The 13349-nt window shown below is 43.1% G+C and overlaps 1 protein-coding gene across 2 annotated transcripts; it reads right to left on the bottom strand.

The window, feature by feature from the left end:
- Positions 1 to 6591: 6591 nt before the first annotated feature.
- Positions 6592 to 11221, bottom strand: LOC130383017 (retinol dehydrogenase 14-like). 2 transcript variants are annotated; one of them, XR_008895668.1, is made up of 3 exons: positions 10839 to 11221; positions 8895 to 10432; positions 6592 to 8782 (listed from the first exon to the last, which is right to left on the bottom strand). XR_008895668.1 is itself a non-coding variant. In XM_056591006.1 (2 exons), exons 1-2 carry the CDS (start codon positions 11076 to 11078, stop codon positions 9815 to 9817), a joined length of 858 nt encoding a protein of 285 aa, XP_056446981.1. In that variant the 5' UTR covers positions 11079 to 11221; the 3' UTR covers positions 6592 to 9814. The 2 variants fall into 2 exon arrangements, 1 of the variants encoding a protein (XP_056446981.1); XM_056591006.1 differs by having other exon boundaries at positions 6592 to 10432.
- Between the last annotated feature and the right edge of the window lie 2128 nt (positions 11222 to 13349).

Raw genomic sequence — 13349 nt, 5'->3', positions numbered from 1 at the left:
ATGCATTGCGGTCTCTGCGGACTCTGACAAGTGGAAAGTCAGTGGAGGTGATGTTCCGCAGACACCACGTGTCTTTATACGCGGGGTGCAGGCTACGGGGGAGGGGTGTGCTGTGCTCGGCTGATGTCGGGACGACTCTCTGTGATATTAACAATGTGGGTCACTCTTGAAGGCCTGCTGGTCGGTGCAATCAGTCAGGTGTATCAAGTCCCAGAGGTGAGCGCCCCCACCATGCTCCACCTCTCTTACAACACAAGCCCCCTGCCCGCCTCTTTGCTCCCTGCGCCTGCTCAGGGTAAGCGGCTGTTTGCCACCGGGACGTGAGCTGTGGTGTGTGTGTGTGTGTGTGTGTGTGTGTGTGTGTGTGTGTGTGTGTGTGTGTGTGTGTGTGTGTGTGTGTGTGTGTGTGTGTGTGTGTGTGTGTGTGTGTGTGTGTGTGTGTGTGTGTGTGTGTGTGTGTGTGTGTGTGTGTGTGTGTGTGTGTGTGTGTGTGTGTGTGTGATGTTATAATATGGAAATGAACGGCAGAAATGGAAGGAGATGACTGACCTGGTAAGCCAATGTACCGCTAAAAACTATCCCGGGTGCTAATTGGATTTGTTATATCGGCCTAGAGCTCAGGCCGCATTTTGGGTCCCGGATAATCAAAGCGAGTAACAGGAAGTCGCTGGCTTCTATGTTTCATGATTTGCATAATAAAATAACTGCCTCATGATTTCGGCCACACACTATAAATGCTATATAGTGAGGTGCAATATAACATTCTCTGAGACAGTGATATCACGGGAATATGTTGAATTTCAAAGTATGTAAAGAATAGTTAGAAATGGGTGCAAAAAACATGAAACATTTCTAACTGGTAACTAGAGCCTTGTACACATTCCCCTTGATACAGGCAATCACAGTATCATAGGGTAAGCATACTTCTTATGTTGGAGGAGATTAAAAAAAAAATTGCGTGTGTGTGTATGAGGGGGGGGGGGGGTATGCCCTTGCACGGGCCGGGCTCAGAGTTCAGCCTAAAGATAATAACTTTGGAAAATGTGAATGTTGAAAGCAAGTTTAAACGCTGTCAATACACTCAACGCAACGTCCACTCGGGCATCTGCAAGAAATTAGCGTGCATGGCTGAATCCTCGTGCACTGTAACGGGCCCATAGGCTAATGCACACGAACGACATAGAACATGTGTGACCCAAAAAGGAAGCAAACGGAATAAACTGGGGGAGAAACAGCAGGGTGTTTATATTAGCATTTGCATGCGTGGGTATGGGTGTGTGTGTGTGTGTGTGTGTGTGTGTGAGAGTGTGTGTGTGTGTGTGTCTGTGTGTGTGTGTGTGTGTGTCTGTGTGTGTGTGTGTGTGTGAGTGTGTGTGTGTGTGTGTGTGAGTGCGTGTGTGTGTGTGTGTTTCAGTGTGTGTCTGTGCGTGTGTGTGTGTGTGTGTGTGTGGGTTTGCATGCAGATACGTGTGTGTGCGCGTGCGTGTTTGTGTGTAGGCACTGGTGCCTGACAGAAAGAAAGGCGAACCGGGAAAGGGACTCATAGGAGTTGGCTGAATCTTTCTTCTCCTGGCTGTGTTTGGACTGGTCGAACCAAACAAATCCCCCAGGCCAAGCAGTAGGCTCCCCGGGCCTCTCCTCAAAGCTGCTGCCAGAGTTGCCAGATTGGGCCAGTTGCGCGCTGCAGCCATTTTGGCCATATTCGGCGGGAAATCCGGCCCAATCTGGCAACACTGCCTGCTGCTACTTCACTGCTCACCTCTTCCATATGATTTACGAGCACGCTCTGACGTTTGTTCCCGCCTCACCTTTTCTCTCAGCGCCGAAGTGTACGTCATATCGATGATGATGTTTGTTCCCTGCACAGCAACGCAACCTAAAATGTAAACACCAGAGCACGCGCACGCCACATGCTAATCCACTACACACACACGGGGCTCAAATGTGGCTTTTTCCTTAATAGGTTTGAAATTCCTCGTAATTATAGTTGGAGGTCAATAGTGCCCTGTGAGAGCAGTGAGTTAGAACATGAAGGGGGATGATATAGTCTGCTTAGGGTGTCTGAGCCCAGCCAAAAGGTTCTGCGTTTGAACCCCTGTGCCTACAGTCTATCCTGGAGTCGTCCTTGAACAAGGTGTTTCACATCGTAGCTATTCATTAATTACACTTAGTAGTAAAAGTGTGCTTGCTGCTTTGCTGAGAATACCACCATTGTAAACTGTAACACACATGGCCTAGAGATTAATAGTGAGAAGCATTGCAATACATTGTTCAACTTGTACACAGTAAGAGATAAACAGCTGTCCAACCTCACAGGGTTCTCCGGTAGGGCCCGGCAGAGGTTAAGTTGAGGTCAAATCAGGCTGTTTAAAGTGAGGTGAAGAGGTAGTGATACAAGTTAGGTCAAGATTAAGATTTGGTTTGGGGGGGATTAGGTAGAAGTGGGGTCGGTAAACACAAAGACAACATGCAGGGCACGGGAGTGGAGAGAGGGTAGGTATAGGAAAGACTGAACCAGGCATGGTGGAAGAAAGCCTTACCCTGTTATTTTAAAAGAAAAAGAGACCAAAACCAGTCAGAAACGTAGCCCAAGTCAGGTCATAACAAGGCACCCTCAGGTTACATTACCTTGTTGGTCATGACACATGTAGAGCTAATGTTCGCTCACGTGACGAATTATGCCTTGTCATTATTTTCCATGGTTCTGTGAAAAACCTGAAGCCAGGGCTGACCAGAAGAGAGAAAATGTCTGGCAGTCAGAACTCCAGCCAGGATAAAAACAATACACAACACATTTCAAATGAGAATAAACGGCCCCCATAGGTGTCATTTGTTATGCCGTTGTTTTTAAGTGAACTGCTATTTTGCAACCTATATCAGAAGTTCCATTGGTTCATCCGAACGGTTGGTTCAATCATAAAACCTTCACATGCCAGAGTAGGGGCTCCCTTTGTTGTTTAGATTCCAATCATAACTATGTTGATATCATTGGAGGGGAAGGAACATTTAAAGAATAAAATACAACAGATAAAAAATACAATTCTGGCCAAAATTCCATTGCTACACATCACTTATGACAAAATGCCTGAGGCGTAGAAAGTGCAAAGGAATCTCAACAACTTAATACAACTGAATCATAGCTGCTACATTCATTGTAGGATTTCCGAAATATCCAGCTACTGAAGCCAGCCACCCTCTCCCGCCTAGCCCTGACCTGCTGGGGGCCAATTGAACGATTTCATAGCCTTATCTCCTCTTCTTTTCTCTTCTCTAAGCGCTGACCTGAGATGCAGCATTAATCAACAGAACAGTGAGCAATTTATTCCACCACATTTCACAATAGCCAGAGTATTATATATCCGAAGTAATGAAATAATACAGATGATTGATTGAGAAGTCCAATAGCAACTGTTATTATTGCTGTATGATGGAATGCTTTGCGTCCCCAGTGTGGAACTACACCATCAATTAACTTAACAGCAAGAAAAGACAGAAAGGACAACCCCACAAAGGTGTTCTGTAATAATGAAAAGTACAGTCAGCGTGTTAGTTCAAGTGTTGTATCTGAGTTTTGTATCGCTCATCGTTTATGTTGCTTGCCTTTGTAAATCACTACAAATTGCAATGGCAAAATAGTTATTTTGCCAGTTAACTAGAGAAAATAGTTATTGACAATGGGGAAAGTTTAAAAGTTCACTATCAAGGTCTAGTGCCTTTTTTATATGGTAGCTGAGAAGCATGCTGCAATTTCTGAGCCTTTACGCCAAACCAAATAATCTGGCTTTCTTTTACACTTGGCTCCATGCCAGGTAGTATAAAAATGCTGATTGAAGACAAAGATAAAATAATGGCACTTTTCATCCCATTACAATATAAAATATGTTGCCTTCTTCAATCATAAAAAAACAAATTGTAGCCTTGATTCCATCACCTAGCTAACTGTGTAGTTGAATGTTGGGTTGAATACAATCAGGTCTATTATTGAAAACTGGGAGAGTGAATCAAAGTAATTATTGAGAAACTCTGCTCTCTTGAAAGAGGGAGCAGTAGAGAACAACTGTGACAGAAGTGTTATTTTTGCAGCTCATCCAGAAGATTATAAACAGAAAACGAGATTCGGCAAATATGGCAGGAAGGTATTAACCTTGACATCTCAATCCGCAGTCACATTATCACTCCCACGCTTTCCGTAATTATTTTCATACATGTAATTGTTTTGTGGTAGACTGCACAAATATCTCACCAACATCTTGTCAAACATGAATTGTGTGATGCAATGGCGCCTGGCTTTTGTTACGTGGGAAGAATTAGCCTTCGCTATGTTTAAAAAATAAATAAAAAAGTCTCTAGGATATTGCTGCCAGAACAAATGCTTTGAAAAACATCGAACTTGCTCAACATCCAGTGTCACAGGACTACAAATGCAACCAAGCTCGATAATGCAAAACCGGAATCTCTATAACAAATGTTGATGCTTTGGTCCTCCACTCGTTGGGAGGACTCTATGACTGTGTTCATTACTGTAAGCATGGGGCAATGCATGGGCTGACAGCAAGGCCTGGGGTACGTTTGGGATGAACTGTCCCTCCATACAGTGTTTGATTTACGGTGAAACGACATCAAACAAAAGTCTGGCAGACGATTGACCAAGGTCAACCTAACACAGGTCTAGAGAGGTAGTGACATCTTTTCAGATAACTCTGTGAACTTTACCCAGGACTGTTGACCTCTGTACCTTATAACGCCTCTTAGCCTCTATACCAGGGGTCGCAACCTTCACTATCAAAAGAGCCATTTCTGGTCCCTCCCACCAAATAAAATTGATCTGGAGCGACAAAACCTATTCAACCGCTAAAATTAAGATAACATAGCATCTAACATTTTATATATAGTTATACAACATATAAAATAACCAATAGCCAATAGCTATATGTAGCCAATATAGTTTGTTGCTATTATGAAAAGTGTGGGTGTAGGATGTGACGTTTATTTTAGTTTTCCTCTTAAATCACTTTTTGCTATTATTTGTGTCACAGGTTCACCTTGATCTCCAAAATAAGAACGGTTTCCTTTGAGATAAAGAATATAAATAGCTTTATTATTTATAAAAAAAATCAATGCTACATCGAGCCACGTGGTGGAAAAGCCACATTGGCTCCAGAGCCGTGGCTTGCTGAACCCTGATCTATACCTACAGACCCTTACGTCTCTGGGTGTCGGAGGTTGACCTACTGTATTTACACCAGCAAGTCCCATGTAAAGTCAAAAGCCTTGAGTCCCGGCGTAGCTATTTATGTCATATACATGTCATTCCATCTCTTTTTGTCTCTGCCCAATCTGCCCCACCACTGCCCAATCCTAAATGAGGGTTCAAAAACCACAATAATACCCCAATGGGTCTATCACTTAAGAAAAAAGCCACCATATATCAAATCAAACATATATTTACAGTGTCGAGACACGTTCATCACCTCTTGAAACACCTCTGTGATGACTAATTGAAGCGCGTTTCTGTAAAGTGTTGTTTTTATGTATTATTATTTTTTCCATATTAGCTGACCATTTTCTAATGCTGTGCATGTATAGTCAAATCTATAAAGAGTTTTTGTTAATTTGTTTGCATACTTGCATATGTTTTTTTAAGTTGCAGCGCATTGACCTCTCAGGGCCACCGTAGTGTCCCTAGTGTCCCCCCATTATAAAATACACTACTGCAAAACCCTCATACCTCTCTTGAACCTGTTACTCGCGCTGATTGTGCTGCAATGGTTTTATATTTTGGTTTTTCAAGTGGCATATTCAAAATAAGTGAATGTTGAGGTATGAATGGCTACTTTTAAAAGCAGTGCTCCAAACAAAATAATAGGAAAGATTTAATGTTCTTGTTTTGTGATTTAATGTGCATGGGAGCCTGGAAATTGAGAGGCGCAAGTGAAGCCATCACTGTATACATTAGCAACGCTGCACTTAACAACATTGCAGTACTTTCTACAGACAGATTAAGACTCTGTAATTGCCCCAATTTAGTTATTCGAAAAATAAATACAACGTTGCTGCCATTAAAATGCCTCAGGACTATTTTCCGACAAGATTGATTAGATAAATTCTGCTACCCCTGAAATTCAACTTTGTTTTTCAAGCCTCTAATGTAAACGATCCAGAAAATCTCTTCATGAAGAATACAGGTGGGAATTGGATGTTTGAAATGTGTGGCTGTGGCTACCATTTCCATGTAGAGTGAGGTGGGTCTATCTGTGGGGGACCAAGTATGAAAACATTCCCAGCTAATCACTGCATTCAGCTCTGGCAAGAAGCATGGCTGATTTAAGCCTAACTAACCCCTTAAAACGATTCAAATTGCAAACCCGGGAGCCCCCAGGAGCAGACGGCGCTAATGAGCTTGTTTGTAAATTAAGCAAGTCGAGGGCATCATACTATTAAGCATACCCAATCATGAATATCCACTGTACCAGATCACATTCTGGCCAAAGTTGATTTTCTTAAGCACAGCAAGGCCTAGTGGTTGACCCTCTAGAGCTGTCGTTATTCAGTTCAACAAAAGAGGAATAAGTGAAACTAAGAAAAGGGAAAATGATTTATTTGAATTCCTTGTGTAAGTGAGGTAATGGATTGAAAGGCTTAAATGGCTGTATCCCCACCCATTTACTGCACCAGTTTGTTCCTGGCAAGGCCTGCGGGTGGCTGGAGCCCATCCCAGCTGACCATGGGCGTAGGGGGTGGATGGGGTGCCATGTCAAGGGTCACACACACACACACACACACAATATGGGCATTTATCTCCAGTTCACAGGGGGAACACCATACACAGGATCCCCATCGATCGTACTCCTACAGGGTGTAGCCACAGCCTAAAGAAGATTATTACAATCATTCCATTATAACCAATGTGACATCCACATTTCAGAATGATTTAAAATCATCCTAGAAAAAGGGAGCTGCAGTCTTTAATTACAATCACAGACTAAACTGCAAGGTATATTTGCAATAAGTTTAATAATGTACAAACCCATTACCAATGGTTAAAATGTTATTTGTAGTCAAGTGTTACACTTAAATAAATGTGTATAGCATATACCCTACATATATTTAGTCATACAAAATTTGTGCGAACAATAAAATAATTATTTCAGGATATAAACGTAACAAAATAATTGAAGCAATGAAATGATACAGCCAGCAATTGCACATGGTTTTCATCTGTTACAGTTTTTTACAATACAATAAACACAATTTTGATTGTTTTGTTTTGTTTAGCAAAATCCAAAACACGAATAGCACAATCACAAACCCAATTAGCAAAACACCTTAGCTCCTTTGCAAAATGAACCACTCTTGTAAAAACTATACACTAACTTATCAAAACCATATTCTTTTGAAACACACACGTTGCATATGACTTAATTCTGTTTGCACCAGTTACACTCTGCTGTTGAAAACCTTAAACACTTTCGGCTAATTCTGCTTCTAAGTGCATAGAGTAGTATAGGTGAAGCACACAGTGAATTTGCAAAACATTGCTCGGATTTGCACAACTGTAAACACAATGTCTGCCCACACTATTTGCAAAACAATACACACAGTGAACACTAAACACACTTGTATGCATTACTGTAGAAACCACACAGGACACAAGACTAATGCTGCTGACAATGTTATTTATTTTTTTCCATATGCTCAAGGCAACAAGCCAACCAAAAAAACATTTCCCAGTTTTCATGAACATAACATGAACAAAAAAATACCCCCCCCCCCCCCTCATCTACATACACAGGCGATATCCTCATTCGCCAGACAGCGGGGAAAGAATCGCCGTGCATGCCTTATCCACCCCTGTATGGCTGTGGCCTCAACCTGGTCACAGGCCACCTCCATGGCCTGAATGAGGGCTACCCGAGCCAGGGGGTGCAGATCGTAAACCTTCCACCGCCATGCCGAGAAAAATTCTTCAATTGGGTTAAGAAATGGTGAATATGGCGACAGGAAAAGGACTGTGAAATTTGGGTGCTGTGTAAACCAGTTCTGAACCAGAGCAGAGCGGTGGAATGAAACATTGTCCCAGGTGACAATGTATTGGATCTGTATGTTATTGATTGTGAGGTTGTATAATCTGTCTAAAAATGCAAGGATGTGAGGGGTTTTATACGGACCCATGTTGGCATGGCGGTGGAGGACCCCATTCTGGGTGATTGCCGCGCAAAGGGTGATGTTACCCCCACGTTGCCCCGGGACGCTAATAATTGCCCTCTGGCCATTTACATTTCTTCCCCTCCTTCTGACCTTTGAGAGGTTAAACCCTGCCTCGTCTATGTAGATGTACTCATGCTGAATGGCCTCAGCATCCATTTGTAAGACTCTCGAAAATACAGTGAGACAAGATTGTGTAGTTCAGCATAGATTTAGTGTACAGCACATTTACATGTAAAAAAAGGTTATGTGTGCAGTATGCAACATCAGAGTGCTAAAGTGAACAATACATACCTCCACATACTCATGCCGCAGCTGTTTGACCCTCTCCGAGTTCCTCTCAAAAGGCACTCGGTACATCTGTTTAAATTGTACCTGATGTGCCTTCAGGATACGAGCTATGGTGGACAGAGAGACCTGATTCACGTTCTGAAAAATGATTTGGTCTTCAATAATTTTGGCCTGGATTTCACGAAGCCTGATGGCATTATTTGCCAAAACCATATTCACAATCTCCCTCTCCTGCAGTGGTGTGAAAATGGGAGCCCTTCCTCCTCGTTGTCCTCGACCCTCAATCCTATGTAGAACAAAACACATGTAACCTACTGTAAAATGTCACAGGAAGGGGTATCAAAAGTGCTGATATGGGGTGCATACAGTAAGAAGCTGTAAACAGGTAATTTTTGTACCTGTTTTCCAGTCTGAATGCCCTTATGACAGATGCCACGGTGAATCTGCTGAGATTTGGCTGGACTCTCAGTCCAGCCTCCCTCAGCGTCAATCCATGGTTCACAACATGGTCCACAAGAGTTGCGCGAATTTCATTGCTTAAAGTTGGACCTCTTCTCCTTTGAGCTTCACCTCCTCCTGCTTGAAGTCTTCCTCTTCCTCTTCCTCTACCTCTACCTCGGCCTCTACCTCTGGCACGGCCTCTGCCTCCTTCTCCTCCTTCTCCGATTCCCCCTCTCATCCTCACTCTTCCTCTTCCTTCCATTTTGGTTAAGTTTGGTGAACTCACCTGCTGCATTTTTATAGTGCTTAAACCTGATTGGTGTGTCTACAATTAAGCAATCTTGTGTTTGCACACCTGATGGCAGTGTTCAATCAACTGGCTCATGGGTGTGGTAATTTGATAGTCAGTGCTTTAGAATTGCAAGGAAGTGACATCTTGATATACTTCTGTGTCTAATGCATAGACGCGTGTGTTAGTGTTTCAAATCACTGTGTGTATTGTTTTGCACAAAGTGTGAACGGACTCATTGTGCTTACAGTGGTGCAAATCTGGGGCCGAGTTTTAGTCCTTGAGTGTAAGGTTTTGATAATTGGGCAAAACTTTAGATTTTAGTGTTTATTGTATCGTAAAAAACTGTAATCAACATTCCACTGGTTGTCACACACACACACACACACACACACACACACACACACACACACACACACACACACACACACACACACACACACACTTCGTGATTTCCATGTGATGTGTGGGATAATCAGCAGTTGTCTTTGGACTGTAAATCTAACACTCAAGATTGATTCTAGAAATTAACAGAAAAGTGAAAGTTGTTTTAGCTTCTGCATTTGCCTGCTGCAACCAAAAGGGGTTTCACGTGGTGATGCCCACCATCACCTCGCTGATATCCCAAAGTTTACCGGCGACGTTCATGTCGGTGGCCTTGGGCAGAAGCACCTGTGGGTGGCAGTCCGCAAAACACTTTCCCTGGACACCCTCCACATCCGGACTGCAGGCCAGGTAGACCGAGGTCCGGGACCCCTCCTCAGGGCTTTTGAACAGGCCACGGGAAACCAGGCCGAACAAGGGCTTTGCCATGCTGGGGATGTGGACGTGTCTTCCTAGGTTGGTCCTGACGATGCCAGGAGTCAGTGAGTTGGCCGTGACGCCGGTACCCTCGAGCCGTTGAGCCAGCTCCAAGCTGAACAGCAGGTTGGCCAGTTTGCTTTGACCGTAGGCGAAGGCCTTGTCGTAGTGCTGCTCGCCGTTCAGGTCCTCAAAGTTAACGTGAGCGTGCTTGTAGAGCTTGGACGACACCACGACGACCCGACTCGGAGCTGAGCGTTTCAGCAGGTCCAGCAACAGGTTAGTGAGGAGGAAGTGGCCGAGGTGATTGACCCCGAACTGCATCTCGAAGCCATCGACCGTCTTGGAGTAGGGGCACTGGTAGACCCCGGCGTTGTTGATGAGCACGTCGACACGTGGTTCTTCCTGTTGGGGCAGCACAGAGAAACAAGGCTCAAACTCTGGCATCTGCAAATTGATGGGAGAGTCCACAAATCTTTTCTAAATTAACTATAACTATAAAATAGCTGCCTATGTAGCATTTCCAACTACTTCACAGTGGAAAGTAAACACGGTCGAAATGTCAGTGTCTAGTGTTATGTGCAAGAAGATGTTTAAAACTCCAGTTTTTTGCTCAAATCAATACTGTGGTTAGATAGTATGCTATATTTATGGTTGACCATCTGAATTGTCACAATGCTTACGTGATACAATAATGCTGCATTAATTTGGCAGTCACAAGAGTAGAAGCAAACAGAGGGCCAGCCATTTAGCCTGTTCTCATGCGTACCAACGTTGGAAAGACATGTACGCAGAAATTATTTCAACCTACCTCAATGATGCCTTGACAAAACTCGTGAACCGACTTCAGAGATGCAAGGTCCAGTGGTTTGACCACCAGTTGCCTGGCGTGTGCCTCGGTGACAGCGAGGATCTCATGGGCGGCTTCCTCTGCCCTCTCCATGTCCCTGCAGGCCATGATAACGCGACCCCGCTGCCTCAGAATGTCTACCGTCGTGGCTTTTCCAATTCCACTGTTGGCCCCGGTAACTATTACAGTTTTCCCCATCATTTTCGCTGATTTCCTGGGCGATCCTTTAGTATCTTCCTAAGTATCCCGACACACTTTTTAGCATTGCTAACTTGCTAATAACAAAGCAACTACGCCAGACTCCATTACCCAGAGTTCCAGATGAGTATACCGGAAGTGAGTGACGCGGTGATCGTTCACTGGAATAAATGTTTGTCGAAAGGCCTCTCTTTTTGGCAAAGGAAAGAAAGTTACATTTACTCCATGCATCCAATAATATTTTATTGGTTTAGGTATTTAATGGTTTGATTATGTTATTATAATATAATAATATTTTTGGTGAGAACAGTGATTGTTATTGTCTTAACCACTAAACGTTTTTTATCTAAATGTGTCTTATATATAACACATATTCATATTTTTTGATTTGAGAATTCTGAACACTATTTGTTTGCACATTCGAAATACATTCTTTTAAAATGAAAAGCATAAGAATAGAGGACTCTAAGGCCCACTATTGAGTCATATCATTTTTTTCCAAATCTTGCTATTTCTTTGCACTCTCTACAACTCCACAGCGTGTGCACACACACACACACACACACACACACACACACACACACACACACACACACACACACACACACACACACACACACCCCCCATACTCTTACACACACACAAGTGACCAATGACCTAGAGAAGCATGTCCATGGTCGGTGACACTATCACACTCTCACTGGTACTGATGCGGTTGGTTAAACAGTCGCGGTCTGACTAGCATCGGTAATGTGGTCATAACATTTGCAACATCTGGGAAACATCTTGGCAAAGTTCCAACTTGGGAGAGACAAGTAACTGCTCTGTCCCGTGCAGTACTTAGCTCAAGCTACCGAGCGGAGCAGCAGAGGTGCACATTAGCTGTTCAAAGGTGAAGTTTCTCAGCATAGTTAGCGGATTTCCAAATGAATTGCAGATTTATCAGCAATGGCTTAATACGACCACAAGGAAAAACACACACTTGCTAATACTGTTGCTGTTGGGCCTGTGCTTGAAAACAAGTGTTATTGTTTTTTTTACCTTTATTTATCCGGTTAAGCACCTCTTCTCCAAGAGAGACCTGGTAGTGTGTTACACTTGAATCCAGATTGAAGAGAGGTGTTGGTTCTTCTCCATCCGGCCTCTGTGTTCCTGGTGCGGCAGCCTGCTCACTGAAGCAGACACTTGTCATTAGTCTTCTCTAGACTTGGAATACAATAATGCAACTTCAATGTTTGATGCATTTAATCAGGATGGCACAAATTTTCAATCACATGTATAAAAAGAAGCTCAATTGATAGGTCCCATAGAAGTATTCATACAGTATATTCTACTTTACTTTTGTGATTTAATTGAATTGATTGTTTTGCAGCAAATTCTAAAGTTTGAACTAAACTTGTCACCGTAGTCAACCCCGTATTGGGTTTCAGATCAACACCCATGTCATCACATGTTAAATGACTGTGGAGACCATTGCTTTTTGAGTCTGATGGCAATAACAATCTTGACAAGGAAAATAAGAATCCCTTGGCCACTGAGATCCAAAATGGCAGGCAAAATAAACATGGGCACATCCAATTATTAACCCTTTCCTCGGAATGTGCGATACCCTGACTATAACTGATGGTTCTGTTTATGTGCTTATGGTCACTTGTTAGGAAAAGAGCATTTAGCTCAAAACATTGACAAGAACATGAATTTCAGGAACCTGGCTGTAAGATCAGCCTTCTCTACCAAGCAACCAAATAAATAGTTATTTCACACTTTCTTTTCCTTTGTATTGTATAACACATTGAAGGAAATATTGTCCTTTATGACCTACAATTTCCCGTAATGAATCAATTCCCACATTCTCTTCCATGTTTTGTCATGTGATGAGAGAAAAAAAATCATTAAAAAAGAGAGAAAACAAAACAATTAAAAGCCTATTTATCACTCGGCTAATAAAGAACAGCTTTGGCTGGCCTAATGTATGGCCTAGCTGACAACTCCCGTCTCGGAGTGTCACTGGCTCTGGCCAAGGTTTGGCTTTGATAAATGGAGGAAAAATGTTGAACGTCTGCAGAGCAACACACTAGACCTCAACAGCTATTGCTGCAGGGTTCCCTGATGACCGCCTGAGTTCATGGCTGACGTTGCTGACATTTCAATGGCACTCCAGGTTTTTCCTGAGCCCTGGTCAGGGATTATAGCTACTATTGGTTTGACATTAGTTCATAGAGACCTAACCACATGCAACTCTTTCTGTAGAGGGGCAGTGTGCCACCTAAATAT

The sequence above is a fragment of the Gadus chalcogrammus genome, chromosome 5 (assembly GCF_026213295.1).
Source record: "Gadus chalcogrammus isolate NIFS_2021 chromosome 5, NIFS_Gcha_1.0, whole genome shotgun sequence".
NCBI lineage: Eukaryota > Metazoa > Chordata > Actinopteri > Gadiformes > Gadidae > Gadus > Gadus chalcogrammus.
This window is presented reverse-complemented; position numbering and strand designations above follow the sequence as displayed.